The sequence below is a fragment of the Artemia sp. Qi Xiang Cuo genome, chromosome 16, assembly GCF_049724085.1.
Source record: "Artemia sp. Qi Xiang Cuo chromosome 16, ASM4972408v1, whole genome shotgun sequence".
Classification (NCBI taxonomy): domain Eukaryota; kingdom Metazoa; phylum Arthropoda; class Branchiopoda; order Anostraca; family Artemiidae; genus Artemia; species Artemia sp. Qi Xiang Cuo.
Genome location: NC_142809.1, coordinates 12246755 through 12270957, shown reverse-complemented (window position 1 = coordinate 12270957; position 24203 = coordinate 12246755). Strand labels below are relative to the sequence as shown.

At 34.6% G+C, this 24203-nt stretch overlaps 1 protein-coding gene across 1 annotated transcript in view; it reads right to left on the bottom strand.

Moving 5' to 3' along the window:
- Positions 1-214: 214 nt before the first annotated feature.
- The window catches only part of Ak6 (adenylate kinase isoenzyme 6), a 33273-nt gene continuing 9284 nt past the window's right edge, over positions 215-24203 (bottom strand). Inside the window, exons 2-4 of the mRNA XM_089102179.1 lie at positions 15944-16095; positions 7203-7348; positions 215-428 (exon numbers count right to left, since the gene is read on the bottom strand). Of these exons, the coding sequence (XP_088958305.1) occupies positions 233-428; positions 7203-7348; positions 15944-16095 (494 nt within the window). The 3' untranslated portion in view covers positions 215-232. The remainder of the gene's footprint in view (positions 429-7202; positions 7349-15943; positions 16096-24203) is intronic.

Genomic DNA, 24203 nt, shown 5'->3' with positions numbered 1-24203 from the left:
AATAGCCCTATATAAGGATATATAAGGTTGTGAAAAGCCCTATATTAGGACATTTAAATTGAAGTGGGTAAACTGCTCCCTAAAAGGAAAAATGCGGTGGTAAATAGCCCTATATAAGGACATATAAGGTGGTAAAAAGCCCTATATTAGGACATTTAAATTGAAGTGGGTAAATTGCTCCCTATAGCTGCAGGAAAAGGAAAAAATACGGTGGTAAATAGTAACTTTTATTTTATGCAACTCCATTATCTTGCTTCCAGCTTATTAACCAAAGCCCAATTCTATCAACATTTGATTCCATCTCTTCAGGTGAATTACTAGCCAGTTCATGCACTATTTCTTCCTTGTAAGATTCTCTTGCCTCTTCTAAAATTGTCTGAAATATTTCACACTGGATATTGTCCTCCAACTTCTTGCCAGTATAGCCTCTGAAAAAAAAATCGAAGGAATTTTTATATTCAGATAAAAGACGTCATAGAACACAAGAACGGCACTGACCCAATGATTCTTATTTGACAAGATCCCTGTGCTAAACCCATTTTTCGTTGCCCTTAGAGACCAATAAGCAATTTAATCAGTGATTGAAATGAGTCAAAGATTTACACATTTTTTAAAAGTTCCATCAAATAGAAAAGATAATCGCCACATGTTGGCTATATATATATATATATATATATATATATATATATATATATATATATATATATATATATATATATATATATATATATATATATATATATATATATATATATTAAATCGCAAATACTAGATCCCTTCTTTGGCCATTGAGCCCGAATTTTATACCGCTTCAAACCGAAATTTCAAGAAAGCCATTTGAATTACAATTCTGAAAAGTCTAATCACTTCAGTGATCAACCAGTGTTTTAAGGAACAAAGATTTCCTCGGGCGTGGAAGAAGGCATACGTACGAGTTATACCCAAAGTAAAAGGTCCCAAATCGTGTGACCAATTAAGGCAGAATTCAATTACTCCCAACCTAGCTAAAGTGACTGAATCTTTCATTTACCACGAACTTCTTTCTCAAAATAGCCCTTTCCTAGGATCCATTTCAGTACGGTTGTCTGAAGAGAAGCAGCACTATTCGCTATTTGGTGAAACTATTCCACCTCATAACTGAATGTCTAGATCAAAGGAATACTATTTCGGACTTGATCTTAGCTGATTATGGAAAAGCGTTTGACCTAATCCGCCATATTACCACTGCTGAGAACTTGACGGCAATGGGTGCTAAGAAGTATATTCTGCTACTTTTTATGGATTTTTTTTGCGGCCGTTATCAGTGTGTATACGCGCTCTTCCCGGGAGATCTGATTCAGAATGGGGCAAAATTACCTGTGGTGCACCTCAGGGCACCAAACTTGCAGCCCTTCTATTTCTAGCAGTGATAAATTTCGTGCTTTCGGGAGTTGGTGATCGGTTTAAATACGTTGAAGACTAATCTAACCTGCTGAAGTACCTGGTTGCCAAGCTCCAAGTCGTTCCACATTCAGTAGTGACCTCAAGTCAACTTTCGTCAGCCAGTATGACACGTATGGGCTGCAAATCAAGGAGAGTAAAACAAGATCTCTCCTGTCCTGAACCATGGTACCCAACCAGCTCAACCGCATATATACTCGGTCTCACTTTTAGCTCAGACTGCTCCTTTAGCCCGCATGTTGCAAATCTAGTGAAAAAGGAAATACAAAACGTGTGAATACCCGAAGCCAAATCAAGCTTGAACCCCCAAGGTGCCGTACAAATCGTTTCGTGAACTCTTTCGTCCCTTTTTTTTGTTAGTGCATTTAATCGATCGTTCATTCACTTTAGTGACCAATGTTGTAAAAAATAGCGTTATTTAGTTGCGGCCTAGGCCAAAACTATGAAAGCTCTTTTTATTAAATAAATCTATTCATTTCCTATTCCTAGAACTACCTCCAAGAGCAATATTATTTTTGGCGCTCTTGGGACAAGGGCACTAACTCTATGAATGGCTCATTTCAATGGTTTTCAAAAGGTTGTTCAAATACATGCACGAATCCCGCAATCAACACACGTACGGTGTACCTATTTTTGATGACTATAAAAATTAATGCACAGGGTGCTAATCCCAATAAAACTTGCGCTTATTTTCATGCATAAAGATGCAACAGTGTCGATTAAATAATCAAGCAAGATAATTCATTTACTGTCAGTAGTATAATTTTTCCACCTTTGGCTACTTTATACCTGGCCATAATTATACCTGACTTCGGAAACTATTTTCTCATAAGGTATAGATATACATCAAGATAATCTGTGATCTTCGTTTTTTAATAACTTATTTCAACAAGGGATACAATGAAACATTAATTTCATAAAGGCCTTAGACTAAGATCACGCCAAATTGTTCAAATAATTTAGAGTTTGATACATAGTCACTAAAACAAGTTTCTCTAGAAAATATCTTGTGTGTCTTCCTGTGCTTCTCGACAAGCTAATGTTTCAGAACCATACTCGACAGCCCTTACTACCCCGGCCACAATTTTCCTAATGATAGTTCTAAGACTTGACTTCCTATTCTTCCAAACTTTTTCAACTGCTAAAAAAGATATGTCTTGGCTATTCTACATTTTACATTTTCACAATAACTATTTTCCTTACTCATGTAGAAGATGAAGGAAATGAAGAGACTTGAGAAATTTTTTGGTATCTGACATCACTTCTTCATCCTCATTTACGTACTGGATTAACGACACTTCTTCACTACTAAGATCCTGGCGTCGGCCTGCAGTGTGTTGCTACATCTCAGTTCTAACTTTGTGTCCCATATTACCAAGCTGAGATCCAACCCACTGCGCCACCACAGGACTTGGTCCTCATTTAATCCTAATTTAATCAAATTCAAACTGCAAATTATTTGGCATTTTGAAATATTTTACACCTTCTCTTGCAGCCTGAACACCTAAAACCACCAACAATTTAGTCATGTTGTTAAAACTTTTACCTAGAACACATGTATCCTGAAAACATCGAACATAAATAGCTAAGTATTTGGAATAATTCAAAGCGTCAATAACTCAAAGTTGACAACTTCATACAGGAAACCTAACCCAGGTAAATCAACCAAGAAAACTCAAAACAGTCCACTAAACTCAACCCAACAAAGCACTTAACATTCAAGCATTACAATATAAAATCCGTCCATTCCACTTAAAAACCGAAGAATCTACGTATATAACTAATTATAACTATAAATATAACTGATTCAAACACAATAAATTCAAACGAAAAATCCAAGGCAGACAGCTCAATACTGGGTGCTCAACATAGCAAAAAAGAAAAGCTCGGCACACGCAACTCAAAGTATCACAGACTGAACCAATCAAATTAACAGATAAACTTGACAGAGCTCTTTGCATTACTAGTTATTGTTTTTCAATGTTAATATACTTATGAAAGAGTATAGGTAACTTATAAAAGTGAAAACTGGCACCAGTGCCACCAAAAAAAATAATACTATTAACGCCATCTAGCATCTGGTGAGACCTGGCATTTTTTCAAGCTTTGGAATTTTTTTCTGTCGGGAACTGAGATCAGACACTTATTACTACCCAAATTATACCAATTACACTAATTAAATTAATTATTCTTATTATTACACCAAAAAAAAATTCCAACTAACACCAAATGCTAGATGGCATTGATAGTTTTCTTGTCGACACTAGCGCCAGTTCCCGCTCTTATAAGTTACCAAAACTTTTTGATACTCATATTAGCTTACAGCTAATGCAGTGAATAATCATATTCTATTATAGAAGTCAGGCCTAGGTGAATAAACACAGGACACTTAACCCAATAAACTCAAAATAATAGACCCAACACAGACAACTTAATTGAGCCAACTCAATATAACAAACAACTCAACGCAAGAAACCCCAGCATACAGCTCAAGTGATTCATGACAAATAACTCAACACAGACAAATAAACATGAATAATTCAATCAGGAGCGCTCAACACAAGAAGGTTAATACTGAAAACCCAGCAAATTCAGCTCAATACAAGTAATCTGATACATGCCGACTAAATGCATTACAACTCAACACAGTTACATAACATTAAAAAAAAACTAGCTGTTTCTTAAAAGGGTTTAAAAATGTATCAGTCATCTTTTATTCATGGCAAGAATCTCGGTTCATAAAAATAAGTTTTTTAGTGAAAAAAAGGAGGGGAGGGACTAGTGGTAAAAAGCTTATTTAACAAGGTGCCTAAGCAATGACGATTTTTTTTTTCATGAAGTTCTGCAACGCATTTACCAATTTTATTATTTCACAGAATTAATTACAATTGAGGATTTAGAGTCAATATTTTACCAGAAACAACTTTTCAATTTTATTGCCTTAGCTGGTTGGCACAGACAAGGCCATACCAGGGAAGGAGAGAGGGGGGGGTTACCCCCCCCCTCCCGAAATGTTTGTCTGACTCGTAAAAATGTAACAAAAATGGATATAAACAAATTTTATGCGTTTTTTCCAGTTTTTGTGACCCCCCCCCTGAAAAAAATCTTTGAGTAACCCCCCCCCCCCCCCGAAAAACAAAATCCTGGGTTCGGCCTTGGACACAGAAGATGAAGCTACTGGAGGTCACTAAAATTAACGCTGTCTGTTGTGTATTATATTTAATATGTCTATATTACAAAAACTAGCTGTTTCTGACAACGGTTAAAAAAAAGGCACAAGTCATCTCTTATTCATGACCAGAATTTTAGTTCACAAAAATAAGTTCCTTAATGAGAAAAAGGCGTTCAACGAAGGGTCTGAGCGATAAGTGTCTGAACACTTTCAACGAAGTGTCTGAGCGATAAGGTTTTTTTTTTTCAAGAAGTTCTCCAATACATTTACCAATTTTATTATTTCACAGATTAATTCCAATTGAGGATTCATATTTTACCGAAAAAACTTTCTGGTAATCAAGGTTTTGCCCTGGGCGCAAGAGATTTCAGAAACGCCACTGTACAGATGAGTGAATGTGATATTGGGATGAGTGAATTTTTTTCAACAGACGAGTTATTTTTTCAATTTTTTTTTTTTGGGGGGGGGGGAATAGTTTGGTTTGAAGGTTTAAATGAAATTTTTTTTTTTAAATTAAAAAAAAATTTTAAATTAAAAAAAAAATTTACCATCCTCCAGTTTGGGTGCAGTCTCTAAGTTACAAAGCTTAAGACAAGTAATAACAAGTAGTGTGCAGAAAGTCAGTTGTTACCGATGTTATAAATGTTAAATAGGTGTAAAGTCAAGAAAAATAGGGTTTTTGTGAGTAAAAGAGCGTCCTGTCGCTTTTTCATTATTTTACAGATGAGCGAATATAAAGTTTCTAAATTCTTTTGCAAAAACAGTTTTGTTTGAAAATTTAAATGAGAAAATTGGCTGCCCTGATGCCTGGGCGGTTTCTCTCTTTCATTTTTAAATAAAGAAAGTCCATATTTTACCAGAAAAGACTTTTTAGATTTGATTGCCTTTGTCTGTTGGGACCAGAGATGAAGCTACTGGAAGTCGCTAAAATTCACACTGTCTGTTGTTTATATCAATAGTTCTATACATACATCTATCAATTTCCTTTAAAGTAGGAGTAGAAAAATCTGGAAACAAGGTTTCCAGGTTTCTGGAAACCTGGAAACTGGATTAAAAAACGTCACTGAAAAGAGGTTTGAAGAGAGTTGCCAAATTTGGAGTAAGCACTTACTTTTGATATTATTTGGGAAGAAGGGATATAAATACGAAAAAAAAACCAGCAAACAGTGTCAAAAAAAGAAATCATTTAAGACCTCTAGGTTTGGGGGAGGGAGTGGGCCTGAAGGTAATAGATTTTACCTTGGGTACACTTATTAGTGATACAATAGATTTATTACCTTCCACCTACAGATTTATTACCTTCCAAAACTGTGCAAAACCAATCGGCGGCAAAGAATGAATAGGTAAGAAAAAGGCGTACAAAACAACTTAATATGACTTCAAAAATGTTTAAAAAAGTTTAAATGTTTAAAATGAAAAAAAGGTTTAAAATGAATTTATAGGACGAAATGGGTTAACTCAGCATCAACATTCAAACAGCAATTTTAACTGAAGTTTTGTTCCTGGAGAATTACTCATGTATAACATAGATTCAGGGGATTTTCCTGAAAATTCGCTGCTCCAATAGAAACTGTTAAAGCATGGTCTATCAATCCGAATTTATTTAACAAGTAACAGTTCATGAATCACGGTGATAGTCAAAGCTAACACTTCGCATATTTGAAATAAATAGTGCATGCTTTATCTTCTCGGAATTTACGGAGTAATCCCACATTGGAGAAACATAAACAAAATCCGATAAGACAAACGAATTATACAATCTAGCTAGAATACCATGATTGAATTTCCACCTGCTTGGGGCAAGCTTTCCATTCGTAGAAAAAAGCTTCACTAATAAGTAAACTAGGGACATTGCGTGACGTACCAATTAGGACCCCGAGGTAAGTCAACTCTTCAGCTGGTCTGATCTCTATATCTTCTAGCATAATAAATATATCTGCAGTCGCCAATGTATAACTGAAAAACAAAGGTTCGCTTTTCGATGCGTTCGATGTACGGCCAACATGAGTCGATCCAACCTTTAATGCATTAAAGCAACCCTTTATTCTTTGAACAGCTCTAATATTATTTCAAAATATTATTAAAAATATTAGCATAACCTATCAGTGAACCACAATCACATATAAAATTCATATTAGGCTACAGGCACTTCATAAGCCTTTCCGAATATGGAACTGTTTTGATTTATACGCCGTAAGAAATCTCACAGGACAATTGTGGCAAACGCAGTAATTGTGGCAAACGCAGTAACTGTGGCAAACGAATAATAATTGTTAGCAGACACTACCAACTAAGCAAAAATCACTATCTTTAGGAGAAATTTGGAAGTCTATTTACTTGATCATTGGCCTGAATTTGGTCTCTAATACCCCCCCCCCCACTACCCCCAAAAATTAGAAAATTGTGTCTAAAAATTTAAATTATTTGTAGCTTCACCAACCTCCTTGAAAACATTTTAATAGCAAAGTAAATAGTATTTAACATAATTGGCCAACCAATTACTATTTTTTAAAGATTAAATAAAGCTATTTATAAAGCTTTGTTTTTCAATGACATCAAAATTAGAAGACTATACAACAAAAAAAGAAACCTTTTTGTGAGTCTGTCGTGAAGGAGGGTGTTGTCTGTCCTTAAAACAAAGACGATATCAAACCAGCGTTCGGGAAAGAAGTCACAACCATGATAGTCCACTATTTTGCCTCCTTCGGATAACATGTCTTCCATTATGTCAAGAACCTAAAAAAATAGGATGTAAGGGCATATTGGAAAAGATGCAAATTTTGAGTGCATATTGAGCATATTTAGGTGGTGGCGCATTCAAAATTATACTGGGGGTGCATGGGAGCTGCCCAATCATTCCAGTGCAGTTTTCCCTTGTTTTTATACCGATTTGTAAAAAGAACCCCAAAAATTGTCTCAACAAAATTTGCGAAAACAGGACATTGTATTGTTTATACAAAGAAATTTCAACCGTCAGTGTTTCTTTTGCCACAACATAAACAAGGTTATCATAATTTGCAGACTGCGTTTCTCTATATTACTTAGAACATGGTTTGTAACAAGTACAAAGTACTCAAACTTCTCCTGACCATGGGTCAATACATGAATTCAATGACGTTAATAAATTGTTAGTGGGTATTTGTTGAATTATTCTGCAACCACAAATGACCAAAGCCAAGAACTGCAAGGTTCGATTCCCTTCGAATTCAACAGATATTGAACTGCCCCATGAGATTATGAAATTCCTCGATCATTATCAACCAGTGTTTTGTGTTGGGTTCGCACTGTTTTATGTGGTTCTAGGCGTTTTATGTGGTTCTAGGCGTTTTATAGTTGGCTTTGGGAACCAACAAATTCTAAATTTAAGTTTTTACGGACGAAAGCGTTGTCAAATTCTACGAGTTTGTTTTTCTTATCTTCCAAGTGTAAAGCTACCACAAATCACCATTACCAAATAAATGAAACCCAAAACTAGCAGAAATTACAATAGATAGCCTAATCTAACTCAAAACGAGCAAAAATTAAAAGGAGTATCGCTGACAACACCCATGTCTTCTTCAGACCAGAAAATATCTTGCATTTTACTTAAAAAAATAATCATATATTGTCAGTTTGATTTACATATTCTGGTATCTATTCCTTATGGTCTTAATACTTCTTTATTTGTTTAAGTCAAAAAAGTGAAAACATTTAAAATGTATTTTGTTTTCAGTAAAGTGCAAATTATGTTCTGGTCTTAAGGTGCTGTGGGGGTTGTCAGCCATACTCATGCTAATTGTTGCTATTTTGAGTTTGAATAGGTTATTTATTGTAATTCCTGTTCTTCTTGGGTTCAATTTATTTATTTATGGTGATTTGCGGTAGTTTTGCACTTGGAAAATTATTTGAATTTATTTCTACTAATTTTTGGCTTAACGAGGCTGTTTACTATTGTTTACTATTCTTTGACAAACTTGTTTTGTGGAAAAAGTGTTTTTATATTAATTTCCGTTCATTTTTTATTGACATAGTCTTTTTCATATAAAAATATTTTATATCTTTTTAATTTTGTTTTCTATTATACTCCATAGTTTTTATTTTTAAGACTATTTGACTTTACTTCTGCTCATGTTTTGTTTAATGAGGCTCTTTACTTTTCTTTAAGAACTTATGTTTCCTATTAACAAATACTATCTGTAAGAACCAAAATAAAAAAAAAACAAGTCTTTCAACTGAAAGTGAGGAGCAACATCACACCTTAAAACAAACTGAAATTATTACATAAAAGAAAGGGATTGCCTCCTCTTCAAGACCTCGGGTATTTTCCGGGGGGGGGATTATTTTCCAGGGGGTAAACGCCGGCCACCGTTTTGTGTTGGGTTGGCACTGTGTTTGTGGTTCGCTTGCACAACTTTGAAAGTAGCTTACTTTCGAATGGGTCCGAAAGTGAAAATTCCCACTGCTTGTTACCAATTAAGACCCATTTTATTTATCACGACATTTGCGAAAATCAAAAAATCTTGTATCCAATAAGCATAGCATAGCCACATTTCCAAAACACCATGTTCACTAATATGGTAGAATCAAAGGATGCAACCCTTTTGTACATAGGTGCACCTCTATTATTGAGGTTGAGGTTGCTGGATTGAGGTTGATATTAGTATTGACGTTGCTGGATAAAGACTGTTCATTTGTGAATCTAACAACTGATGGCTTTTGGAAAGTATTTGACCTAATTGACCCCCTTAAAGCCGGAATTAATGAAAATGACGGTAATAAAGGTGTACCTCGTCACGGATTTCTTAAAAGGATGAACATAGCGCTTTTGTCTGCTGTACCCGGATGAACTCGCCTCTGAATGCAAGTATTTGAGCTGCAGTGCTCCTCGGGGGACAAAGATTGCAGCAATGATATTACCTTTCGGTATCAACTATATCCTCCACAATATCTAAGGATGGTGAGTGATCTGTCCGTCATCCTCTCACCTTAATAGAGAATTGAGTAGTGACAACTCTCTTTAGTGAAAGTTTGGTTATCTCATTTACCGAAGAATGCAGCACAAAAAATTTTGAAACGAACGTCACTAAAAACAAATAATTAGATGAAGTTCCTTAGAAATTGGCTTAGAAATGCCTGAATCGAAATTTCTCGTAGTTCATCCAGCTAAAATTCTTGATGTCGCCCTCAAATATGACTGCTCTTTCTAATATTTAATATTTCATCAAATCAGTACAAACACGGCTTCTATAAGACGTTTTGAATGCAACAGTGACAGCCTTCAACTGACCAATATTACTTAAGTGCTTCCTATTTTAAGTACACCTAAAGAGCTTGAAAGAGTGCAATCAAGGATAGTCTCATTAATTTAAATAAAAGCCACCATCCGCAGGATTACAAGGAAACTCTGCAAGTCTTCAACCCGAACACTCTGTCTGAGAGACAAAAGGACCTAATTCTACAATTGCAAGATAAATTTATATAAGCTTAAATCTGGCTATAGCGCTATTGATGAATTGAAAAATGAATTTCTGAATTTCAACTCTACGAAATAAGATGCACCACCACCGAATGTCTCCGAAGCTTCTTCGATGAAATACTTAAGTTTTCTGTAGGGCTGAGATAAAAAAAAAAAAAACTACGAGAACTCTTTGCCTTAATAGCCTTGTATCAGACCTGCGAGTGAGCTATGCTAAACTAGTCCCGCTGAAGTATTCTTACGATCGATAATTTTGGTGAGGCTATTTAGAACAACAGCGTTATACCTTGTCAGAGACTAAAGTTAGGTCCGCGTTACGCAAATATTTGAAGTTTTTGAAACGCATACCGCTCTTCCGGCAAAAATTTCTACCTTTTCGAAAAGTACCAATTCCTGATCGCTGTGAAGTTGTAGAAAAGCATGAAATTAATACCAGAAAAGTTTCCCTAAAGCCAGAGGCAATTTTAGGGGGAACACAGAGGGCACTTGTTCCGGGCGCAGAAATTTCAGGGGGTTATAATTTCAAATTAATAATTTAATAGTTAAAAGTATTTTTTTATTTTTGAAATTTTATTTTCATTAAAATAAAGTAGAGGGCACAGTTGGTAGTAAGTATCAGCAAATTGAATCTGAAATTTTCATTTTTTCCATATGTTCATTACCCTTCAAGAGGGTTAAACCCTTCGAGGTTAAAGCAAGAAGTCAGATCTAAATAAATGAAAATCTTGTTAAAAAGTGAAAAGTTAGTTAATAAATGAAATTTTATTTAGATTTGGCTTCAAAATTTTTGGGGGGCAGGAGGTGCTAATCAAGATTTTACCTGGGGCGCAAGAGAGGCCAGAACCACCACTGTTCTAACCTCATTTATGACTTCCTGCCGCTGCACGTAATATTGCAATCTATGAATATACATAATGAACAAAACTTAATCATTTATTGCCATGTTGTTGGCAATAAATTGTCATGTTGCTGACTCTTTGCTTTGCCATGTTGTAGTTTTACGGTGGACTGACATAAACTATCTATCCATCTATCTAATTTAAGAGATTTATTTCGAAAAATAAAACAACGGTAATATTTTTCTCAGCTTTTCCAACGAAAGTGGATAAGCATCGCTTGTATTATAAATATATATCAAAGTTTATTAATATGCGTAATAATTGGAATTAAAATCACAGCCAAAATAGCCTAACATGAAAAAACCAAAGAAGTAAATCTTCAAATTCTGGATCTATGCCAAGTAGGAAGCAAAAGAATGACAATCGAGCTAGTATTTTTCCTTATCACAACAATACGTCTTCAGCATAGAAAAGGGAAAAGAATTAAAACAAAAATGATTAAGAAAAGAGAGAAAAACTAAAATCAAAAGTGAATAAACAGAAAAAACCCATTCTTAAGACCACACTGGCTATACATGACGTATGACAAAGAAAAAAAATAATAATAGAATTAAATAGCCGAGAAAACGAAGGTAATGTCAACAAGTAGAACGAAAAAACGTAAAAATAAGCAGATATTTCGACAAGGACCTCCGCCATGCCGTCTTCAGTGCTCAAAAAGATAAAACGAAGAAAACTAACCGTTTGAAGCCAACCCAAACAGAGCAGAATATATACTTACTCTATGTGTACATTCTGCTCTGTTTGAGCTTACTTAAGAAAGGTTAGTTTTTTTTTAAATTTTTGAGCACTGAAGACGGCTTGGCGGACGTCCTTGTCGAAATATCTGCTTATTTTCACTTTTTTCGTTCCACTGGCTGACATTACCCTCGTTAATTTTATAACTCATTTATTATTTTTTCTTCTTTCTCATATGACAGAAAAAATCAAACCAACACGCATAATAATTATTCATGTGAAAACAAAGGAGTTAGAGTAGACAACCACTGAGCAACTCCAAACACAACACAGACGCAACTTCTGTGTTGAAAGTATTTTTCAAAGAAGCAATTATGTTTTTAAAAGTTGGGATTACCATTGACAAGGGTGTTTACTTGCCATTTATCACGAATAATTTAATGTTAACGTTTTTTCTATCCAGCTCTACTGAGAGTCAAATTCAAGTGATCACATTTACTATGTTTTAAAAGTTTGTTCTAAATTAATTATATTACATCTTAAACTTATATCAATTAATAAATATCATATCTTGTGTCTTATTCGAATTTTCTTGGATATAAGTCGTTACTTAGTTAGATCTATGACTTGGATGGTTGACACTCTATCCACAAAACAGGTCTATGCATCAGAGACAATTGTTTTTAAACACGAGCAGCGTTTATTTTCAAGAAATAATTTAACTCAACCCAATACAGCAATAAAGACATGACATTATTTTGGCTTAGGCATAATTCTTAAGGAAGAACTATTTACAACACTAAACATTTCAAAGTTGACAAAAGACTACACCATAATATGCAGTAAAAAAAACATAAATAGAATACTAGGATAGAGCATTTTGTTTAAACACAAATATGCACATACACGTTTAGTGGCATACTTACACACGTATGTCACAACATACCACATGTAAGTACACAGTGGCATACATACAAGCCTATTGGCATACATACATACAAGCCTAGTGGCATACTCCGGGAACTCCCCATCAAAACTTCCACTTTTGGGATTAGGTGCTTCAAAGATATTTTCGACTAAAGCTTCAGCTCCAGTATCTCATTTTAAGACCTACTGCTAACGTGATTTTCTCATTATTTGATTAGAGCTTTGTTAAAAGTAACTGCAGAGTTGTAATTGTGGAGGTTTTTTCAATCTTTGCACCTCAACAACAACAATGATATACCGCTAGTCCAGGTAGTTTCCTCATTTTATTTTATTTTCGGCTTTGATAAATTTTTTATACCTTCACTTGACTTTTGTAAGCGAGGAATTTCAAGGCATTACCTCTGCTGGGACAATAGTCCAGCTAGCCACAGATGGAGGATCAATTTAGCTTTTCCTGACGGGATGTACCCTGCTCAAGGTAATATGGCCGGACTGTGACTACTTTGTCATTTAAAGTCTTTTTTGTCTTTAAAGTATTTGCTCTTTCAGGATAAAGCATCTGACAACTCATCTAATGCAGAGGAATGCAGGTTTTTTTAAAAGACCAACATAGTTGCCACGTCAAAACGATTTTGGATCAATTGGAGGGTTTTGAAGACAGAGCTTCCAGAAGTTGCTGTGTAAGCGGCTTGATTTTGAACACCTTGGAGAGAAGTAATATAGCTTTTTGGACACTGGCAAAAAAAGGGCCATGCATATTCCATGACTGGTCTGATGCACGACGAGAAAAGAGACAAGACGGACTCATCAAGGAAGAAACTTTTGCATTTTAGGATGACTTCTAGCTTCCAGGAGCAGGAGGTTCTCACTTTGCTGAAATGCTCAGTCCATGTGAGGACTGAAGAAAGTTGGACCCTAAGAAGGCATAGTGTATAAGATCTTTTGTACTTAGAAGTTGTACTTGAAATACTATTTTAAATCTCTATCGAACTGACAGGATCTGAAAATCGAATGCATATCTATGGCAAACGCAACTGGGATAAAAGATATCTTTTTCGCATGCCATATGATATTCATAAACAAAATTGTCAGCCAAACTCCTGTCAACAAATCCCTGCCGTACAAAATTAGAAAATGTCAGAGCAAAAAGAAAAGTGAACTAAGTCACAGCTAACGAAAAGAGAGTGGAAAAATGGAAACATTTCAGTCGAGACCTCCAGTTAACCGTTTTCAGAGCAAAATTAGGATAAAAAAATATATACATAAAAGTTCTTTTGCCTTTTCACGATGACTGAAGAAAGGACCTTTCTATTTATGTTATAAGGTTTGACTTTTTATGCTGTCTAGTAGAATTTTATCAGCATATTTTTCATTCTTATTTCTGGAACGATGATATAAATTTTGGTACAATGATAAATTTTCAATGGCAGCCATATTTCATCAGGACACCATGTCAGCCTGATTATCCAACAAGAAACTATTAACTTCTTGGGAACATGGGGCAAAGCCAGGCAAGATGCCTCCAATCTTTTGAACAGTATATATACATTGTCTTACCACCATCAGGACCGCATTCAAATCTTTGGAGCTACTGGGCCCAAGCGTTTTGGCGCTCCTAGGCCCAAGCAATGTTTTTTGGGGGGGAGACACAGATTTACAGGGAAATACCCAAAAATTCGCGGATAGTGGTAGCCTTGAATAGAAGGCAACTGATGAGTGACGAGCCAAAATTAATGCAAGAGAAAGGTGATACCGAGCTCTCAGCTGCCATTCTTGGGAGACATCTGGAAGTATATAAATGACCAAGGAATCCATATACTGCTTTAAATTCACTCTTCTGTGGCTAGGCAGCGCGGCGGCCAATTACTCCTGGCATTTTGATTGATAAATCACATCAGTCCAGTTTTTATTAAGAAAAATCGCTCAGTGTTTTTTTTGGGCCCCTCGGCATTGTGCACCCCTAGACCCTGGGCCTATGCGTAAATCCTGGCCTGACCACCACAAGGTCTAGTAAGTCGCTCAGCTTCAGTTCTTTCCTTACAAATTTCCTTACTCTTTATCTGCTCTCGAAAACTTTTCTTAGATAACACCACTCTCAAGTTATTTATTGCCAAGGTCTTTCACATTGTTCCTTCGTCGGATATGCTTCTATATATTATCGCTAAATGAAGGTTTATACTCTACTTTTCTACCCAACTACCACAACAGCATGATTTTCAATTAATTCATGGAGCCAAAGACTCCATGGTTAATCAATGCTCTGTATATCACCAACTATAATTTCTAGTGTAGCAAACCTATTGTCTAGTTTAAGATCACATCTCTGTTACTAACTCTTGATTTGAGGGTGTTAAATATTAAAAATCTAAGTGATGTCACACATTTTGGTCAAAGCTTTAGGTTCCAGTTTACACTCAGCAATTAAAAGACAGTAATTCAATGAGCAGTTACTTTTGCAATACGTTTTAATGTCATCCGCGCAACATCTCCCATATTTTACAATAAATATTATGTAAAACCTTCCTTGTTTTTCTTTATTCCCTCCTTTATTTCTTCTTTATTTTCAGCCAAAAATCGGCAAAAAAGCAGCTAATAAATTCAGTCAATATATATCAAATTCATAGAGGTTAAAATACTACAGGACATGTTTATGCTCACACTTTAGATTTATAACATTGTACAAAGACGGGAACAACATAGTCTATTTAGTAATCATTTAGCAAACATTCCATTAAAATTTTGGTTCAGTCTATAAAAAGTCTATTAAAATTTTGGCAGCATCAGGTGAGTTGGAGTATGCCTGTAAAAGGTCTTGTGGGAAAGCCAAGTGCCTCTTTGACAATTGGAGGCAAGTACTTCTATATGGCTTACATGTATTTCTAGATTTAATTTATTGTGAATAAATTGAGAAAAAAATCAAAAAAACATTTAGGTATTAAATTTTTAGTTAATGAATTAAAAAAAATCGTCAAATAACTTTGATGTGCCAGTTTATATTTACAATAAGTGCCTAAAGACAACCCAAAATAATTGTCAGACCTATTTTTTGGTTTGCATCCGCCCCCTCTCACAAAACAGAAGCTTATTTGTGCAATACATGGATTTTGAGATAAATGACTGCATAGCGGCACGTCATGGGAGAGTGAATGGCTATGGTAAACACCTGATGATGTTTATTAGTGTGCATTTGTTTGTCCCTACAGAGCGGAGGGGAATATCAGTAAATCTTCCTTGGAAAGTAGTAGTTGTATTGGGGAGTTAGAGCATTTTCAGGTTACAATTTCCCAGTTTTCCTCAAATGACAACACTTCAACACGAAAATACCAAGGGTTCTTTCCCATCCATCCTGTAAGAAGTACTCTTAATACTTACTTTGTCCTCATTTAGCACAGGGCATTGATATTCTTCATCGTATTCTTCTAAACAACCACTTTCTTTGGCTAATCTTCCAACTTCGATCCACTGTAAGCCATGGGCTTCAGCTAGCTGTTGGCAAAGTGTTGATTTGCCAGTACCAGGAGTTCCTAAATTAAAAAAGCAGAAGATACAGGACTTAATACAGAAAAGTTGTTCCTAAAATAATGGAACTAAAAAATATGTTATTAAAGTTGCAAATTCATAGGAAACAAGTTTTGGAAACAAGGAAAAAATAAATTTCGAATTGATATGATCAATATCTAGAACAACAAATTGACATATTATTTTCACAATCCAATGCATAACAAATCGAAGACTACTGCAAAACAAAGCAGTGCATTGAAGTTTGCCTTTGTAAATGACTTGATTACATAGAAGGATAAAGAGCCTCCAGAGTCATTGATAACGCATAAGGCATTTATTTGACGTTTCCGCGTTTTTGTTTATAGGAACAAACATGTAGCAATGATGTTGCCCAGCCATACGACAACGTGAATTGTGCTCTCGACCAGGTATTTGCAAGCAGAGCATTAGTTCACCGCACTCACAGAGAGTTAAATGGTTTGATTACTACTACTACTATTACTACTACTAACAACTCACCAAAGCACCAAGCCCCCTAAGGCCAACACAGCTAGAATGCTCCTCCTCCATCTCAATCTATTCAAAACCTCCCTTTTTACACCCTCCCAGGAAGTTTCCATTTCCTTTAAATCTTTCTTTATGACATCCTCCCATCCCAAACAAGTGCGACCTGCTTTCTGTTTAGCCCTAGACGGTTTGGCCGAAAAGGACAATCTTCGGCAATCTATCATCCTTCTTCCACACAACGTGCCCTAGCCATCTAAAACTTTCTTTGATTATAGCCCAAGAAAGCAGGATTGAACCACATTTTTTGTACAGCCTACTGTTTGAAATACGATCAGTCAGTTGGGTACCCAGAACAATCCGTAGGATTTCTCTGGAAAACATCTAGCAAATCTTCATCCTCTTTTTGATCCATATTTGACCACTGTCAACACTGTAGCTTCTAATATTCTAATCTTGATTTGCAGACTTATTTTCTTATTCTTCCAAACTTTTTTAACTGTGAAAAAGCACCCTGAGCCTTGGCTATTCTAATTTTAACATCTTCACTGCTCCCACTGTCTTTACTAATAATATTACCAAGGCAAGTGAAGCTACCCTCCTGATCAATCTTTTCATTACTCAACGTCACCTTTTCATCTTCACTTATCCCTAGCCTTAGTGATAGTCTTCTTAACATTAATTTTCAAACCTATTCTAGCACCCTGAACTCGAAAAACCTCTAAAAATTCATTCATTTTGCTCAAACTTTCATCTAGGATGCTTAAATCATCAGCATAATCTAAGTCCAGGAGAGTTATTCCTCCCCATTTGATTCCGTGGCCTCCATAGCCTTTCCTGTGCTCCCTAAAACAAAGTCCATCAAAATGATCCATAAAGGGGGATAGAACACAACCTTGCCTAACTCCTGATTTAATACAAAGCCAGCTACTAACCTCATTTCTTACCTTAACCGTTTCAGTGTTATTCTTGTACATAGCACTAATCACTTTAATGTATTTGTCTGGTATACCATACGTGGATAAGATCTTTGCTAAAGATCTTCTATCAACAGAATCAAACACTTGCTCATAATCTAAAAAACTGAGGACCAAAGGTTTTGACAACTCAGGAACTTCTCAATTATTAACCTAAGAGTGAAAATTTGGTCAACACATTCTCTACCTTTTATAAAACCACACTGTTCTTCTCTTAAAACTTTGTCTACAGCATCTCGCAGTCTAAAAAGTATCATATTGCTAAGTAATTTACTACCTATAGAGACCAGACTAATGCCTCGATAATTACCACACTTAGCCTACTGTTATCACCTTTCTTACAAAGTGGTTTAATTAAGGTTTTCCTAAAATCATTAGGCATTTCCCCTTTTTCAAAAATCATATTCATAATCTTCAGTAACTTATTTCTAACCTCAGAGCCACCATATTTAAGAAACTCATTTACCACACTATCTTCACCTGGAGCCTTATTATTTTTATTTCTTGTAGTACTGTTGCTAATTCTTCCTCGCAAAACAAATCTTCCTTCACATCCAAGGTAGCACAAACTTTTTCATTTTCCTCTAGAGCTTTCCCTGCAACTCTATCTTGGTTTAGCAAATTCTCAAAATGTACTGCCCATCTCTCTTTGACTCTTTTCTTATCACTAATTGTGGCCCCGTTCTTATTTTAACTGGGACAAATCTGGACTGACTACTCCCTCTCAATTTATTAACATGCCAGTACAATATTTTACTATTATGCCGTCTAGCTGCATCATCCAGATCCTTGGTAGTTTTATCCATGGCCTCCACTTCAAACCTCCTTAGTTCATATTTTAATGCTTTCTTTACTTTCCTTACATTCCTTTTGTTTTCATATGGTTTGATTACATCATTGTTTAAAGTGTGTTAAGCGAGACTGTGATTCAGAATATGGATTAATTTATATTATTTTAATTGGAGTAAAAATATTTAATTCCTTCATGTAGACTAGTGATTCCCAACCAATTTTGGCCCATGCCTCGCCTAGGTATTACTAAAATCCTGGTACTCCCCCTTTCTTGTGATATTTAAATTTTGTTACTCAAACCTTTTACAAATATTCACCTGGAAGCTTAAAAGGCGATAAATTTGGTATTTTTGGGGGGTTGTCCTATGGGTATATTTTTTAATAATGAAAAATATTGTCTGAATGCAACACCTTTTACACAATGTATAACATCATTGTATTACTATATTGTATCCTTTTTGCTCTTTAAATGTATTCAAATATGACGCCATTTATATTATTTTTTTCCAAGTTAAGGCTCAAAAGCATAGCCAGCCACAGGGTGCATGTGCTGCCCATGACCTACCAAAATATTGCCATGCACCACTGGTGGGGCCTGTGCCCCATGTTGGGAATCATGGATGTAGACTCTACAAGCCCATGGCCAAGGCCGTACCCAGGATTTTTTTTCGGAGGGGGTTTTACTCAAAGATTTCTTTTCGGGGGGGGGGGAGGGGGTTACACAAAAAAAACTAAAAAAACACATACTAAATTTATTTATATCCATTTTTGCTACGTTTTTACGAGTCAAAAAACATTTCGAGAGGGGGCCGAACCCCTAGCCCCCCCCCCCCTCTGGGTACGGCTTTGCCCATGGCTACCTTGCAAAGTAGCCTTTGGGTGATGCAAAGGTTTTATTTATTTATTTATTAATACCAAAATACTGTAAGCTTGAACAAGCTTGTTGCACTAAACATTATAAAAATGCTAATGAAAATGCTGACAACATAATGCACACATACAAATCTATGAAAAATAACACACTATGAAAGCATAAAAGTTAACACCAAACAACTAATACAAAAAAAATATATATATACTCAAAACGGATTGAGTATGGAAATCTGTAGAAGTTAAACTACTTTTGAAAGACTGGACCGTGATAGTTGCAACTGTTTTGGATGCAAGTGCGTTCCAAGTCTTCCACACTTGGCTAGATAAAGAGTTTTGGCCTAATCTTTCCTGTGAACATGGTGGGTATATTTTGTTTTGGTGTTGACGGGTACTACTATGTTCTGTCAAATTGGAGAAGTGAGTTGGAGTGGTATTATCAATGTTCCTAACAATGCGGAATGTATTTATTAGGTCAGCTCTATCACATCAGAACTGAAGACTAGGCAACGGCAGTCTCTACATTCTCTGGTGGTATGGTTGATGTCTAAGGTAAAGTATGAGTTGGGTAGCCCTATGTTGCATTTTCTCAACTCTTTCTCTATCTCTCTTATTAAGGGGATACCATACTGATGAGCAATATTCAAGTATTGGATGCACAGTGGATACATAAAGTGAAATCAATGAACAGCAATTAAACTAAGAAAATGTACGCTTTAGACGTAATAATTGGTAATTTGCCTTATGGGTGATATCCAATACATGTTTATCAAATTTGAAACTCAAACCAAAGCAAACCCCAAAGTCTCAAACATACTCCACACTTGAAATTGATTTACCATTAACAAAGTAATGGTAATGTTGAGGGAGTCTATGCAAATAGTGCACAGCATTGCACTTGGTTTTGTTAATGAACATAGAGTTTGCTGAACACCACCAGTGCAGAGCAACCAAATCTTCTTGAAGTAAAGAAATCTCACGTTCATATATGACTGACCTGTAAACTTTCAAATCAACCGCGAACATTTTTAAGGTCAAATTCCTAACGACACGTGGCATATCATTGATAAAGGGCAGAAGAGTACTGGCCCAAGACAACTGCCTTGTAGAACTCCACTTACGACAGATATAGGTGATGACAAAGCATCACCTACCACAACCTCTTGGGTTCTATCTGTAAGATAATCCGCTATCCATGCTTCAGTTTATGGGCTAATACCATATAGTTGACATTTCTTTATCAGAAGTGGGATGAAAATTTGGTCAAATGCTTTGAAGAAGTCAATATAAATACAATCAAACAAAAGACTATTATCCATCATATATTGAAAATCCTCAATCACCTCCAGAAGTTGCATGTTACAAGAAAGCTGTTTATGGAACCCATGCATTTTTCTCAAAATGTGCCTGGATTCTGTTCACCAGAACTTTATCCATTATATGGGAAAAGACAGATGTATTTAAAATTGGTCTGTAATATTTAAAATGGGACTTTGAACCATTCTTGTACAACAGCCTAATGATTGCTCTTTTCCAAGCTGAAGGACATTCACCAGGTGAGAGACAAAGATTAAAGAGGTATGTGAGTGATCCAGCAAGCACTGATGCAAGTTTGCATAGCATCATATTTGAAAATCCATCAATATCCAGCACCTTTCCAGGATCATGATTTTGGAGTGTTTGATAAACCTACTGGACCATAAAATCTGAATCATCAAATTCTTTTGTTAAATATGGAGGAGTAAATTGAGCATTGTTTCTGCGTGTGTTTGTGTGAAAAGTGAACCAAATACCTTATTGAAAATTTGTGATTTTACATAATTGTCATCTATATGTGGACGAGTTTCAGGATCAATAAAGGAAGTGGATGATTGGGATTGTGAAACTTGATTCCTTCTTACATACTTCCAAAATCTTTTTGGGCAACTTTAGACTACTGCAATAACATTTGACTCAATCTCTTGACAATTAAGACAAAGGAACTTAGTTGCTCTATTTCTAGTTCTTTTACAATTTGACCATGAATCAAAGATTTTACAGTTTACATACTCATGCCACCTATCACTTTTCTCTTTTAGCATTTTTACAATATACCAATGAAGGATCTGTCTATTTTTGTAAAACTGTCTGCTAGTAGAAATTGGTACATATCAATATTTACCTTTTTTAAAGGCCTGCTTAACCAAATCAAAGGACACATCAGCGGTAGCATTACATTGCTGTAACTCCTCTCATATAGGAAGAGACAAATTTCTATCCAATTTTGTTTTATAATTATTAGTTATTGTTTTATAATTATTCTTAAGCTATGGTTTTTAAATATGGCGAAACTTAGTTTATTTCATGTATTCAAATTTTTAGTTTTATTTGAATATGTCTTGCACTTAAAGGCCTCTTGATTTCATAAATAAATATTACTGATTGGTCAATAAAATATATATATAAAATAAACTCTAATGAAAGTTAACTGAAAATTAAAATGAACATAAACTATCATATCTAAGCCTATGGAGCACATATCTAAGAAATTAGTACAAATAACAACTAATATTTCCCTATATTTATAGGACTATGCAAAAGTAGTGCTTTACTGAAAACACAAAACCTGCACAAAAAATTCAGAATGTTGTTTCAGGATCTGAAAAGTCATTAAGTAGCCTGCAAAAAATACCAGATTATCTTATAAGGCTCACAAGTCTTTAACCAACCACAATATTGATGGCTTTTAGTACAGAATTTATATATTCTTAATATGGTGAAACTTTTTTATGGTTTATTTCATGTATTCAAATTTTTAGTTTTATTTGAATATGTCTTGCACTGAAAGACCTCTTGATTTCCTAAATAAATATTGCTGATTTGTCAATAATATATATATATATAAAAGAAACTCTAATGAAAGTTAACTGAAAATTAAAATGAACATAAACTATCATATCTAACCCTATGGAGCACATATCTACAAAATTAGTGCAAATAACAACTAATATTTCCCTATATTTATAGGACTATGCAAAAGTAGTGCTTTACTGAAAACACAAAACCTGCACAAAAAATTCAGAATGTTGTTTCAGAATCTGAAAAGTCATTAAGTAGCCTGCAAAAAATACCGGATTATTTTATAAGGCTCACAACTCTTTAACCAACCACAATATTGATGGCTTTTAGTACAGAATTTATATATTCTTAATATGGTGAAACTTTTTTATGGTTTATTTCATGTATTCAAATTTTTAGTTTTATTTGAATATATCTTGCACTGAAAGGCCTCTTGATTTCATAAATAAATATTGCTGATTGGTCAATAATATATATATAAAAGAAACTCTAATGAAAGTTAACTGAAAATTAAAATGAACATAAACTATCATATCTAACCCTATGGAGCACATATCTACAAAATTAGTGCAAATAACAACTAATATTTCCCTATATTTATAGGACTATGCAAAAGTAGTGCTTTACTGAAAACACAAAACCTGCACAAAAAATTCAGAATGTTGTTTCAGGATCTGAAAACTCATTAAATAGCCTGGAAAAAATACCAGATTATTTTATAAGGTTCAAAATAGTCTTTCACCAGCCACAATATTGATGGTTTTTAGTACAGAATTTACATATTCTTAATATGGTGAAACTTTTTTATGGTTTATTTCATGTATTCAAATGTTCAGTTTTATTTGAATATATCTTTCACTGAAAGGCCTCTTGATTCCATTAATAAATATTACTGATTGGTCAATAATATATATATAAAAGAAACTCTAATGAAAGTTAACTGAAAATTAAAATGAACATAAACTATCATATCTAACCCTATGGAGCACATATCTACAAAATTGGTGCAAATAACAACTAATATTTCCCTATATTTATAGGACTATGCAAAAGTAGTGCTTTACTGAAAACACAAAACCTGCACAAAAAATTCAGAATGTTGTTTCAGGATCTGAAAAGTCATTAAGTAGCCTGCAAAAATACCGCATTATTTTATAAGGCTCGCAACTCTTTAACCAGCCACAATATTGATGGCTTTTAGTACAGAATTTACATATTCTTAAAAAAGCAAGCAAAATGAAAGTTTATTTATTTGTCAAATTAATTAAAAACCAACACGATGGAGAACAAATGATGATGAAATAAAGAGGAATAACGACAAAAATAACTGCATATGAAAGAGAGAATATAAATATGAGAGACAGGAATATGAAATAGGGAATAAAAATTAGAATAAAATTCAAAGTTTTGTAGAGAGTTTTATTAAGGCCATTTATTTTAGAGATATCAATAAGGTAAGATTTAACCACAAAATTACTCCGTCTACTGTACCTTTTTTTGACGGGCAATAAATGAATAATAATAATAATAATAATAATTAGCCTACTGTTTGTGTACCAATTGGTAAACAAAGCAAAAATTACAGTACCAGTACCTGGTATGTGTCACATTTAGGGTTTTAGATATGATTTCTCCATACAAATCAGGAGTATTGGAAAGAAAAGAGTGACTGGAGAACTAAAACTGTGGTAAAATTGCAGAGACCCTTTTGATTATAACTTCCTTTATTGGCAAAATTTCTGAAGCTATTCTATAGTCTTGGCATTACCAAGACAGCTTCAGTTAGATTTGTCAACACAAAAAATTACTGAATGAAAATTATGTTCATTTTCAAAGATAATCATTTTGGAAAAGTGGCATTAAATTAAGCAAATACAAACCATACAAACATCCTAAAATACTTTATTTATCTACTTTTAAAATATACCAAATCATTTTTTGATTCTACTGCACATTAATCGAATACAGTTTTGTGTTTCCAAAATAGTGCTTGTTTTGTATAATTCAGCTATATATGGACATATCAAAAGTCAGTTATTTGCAAGAATACTATAGATAAATATGGCATAGACTTCGAAGTGATCAGTGATGTAAATTGACAGAGATGTAAGAGGGGGTCAAAATACACCTTGCAAACTCTCAGGGGGAGC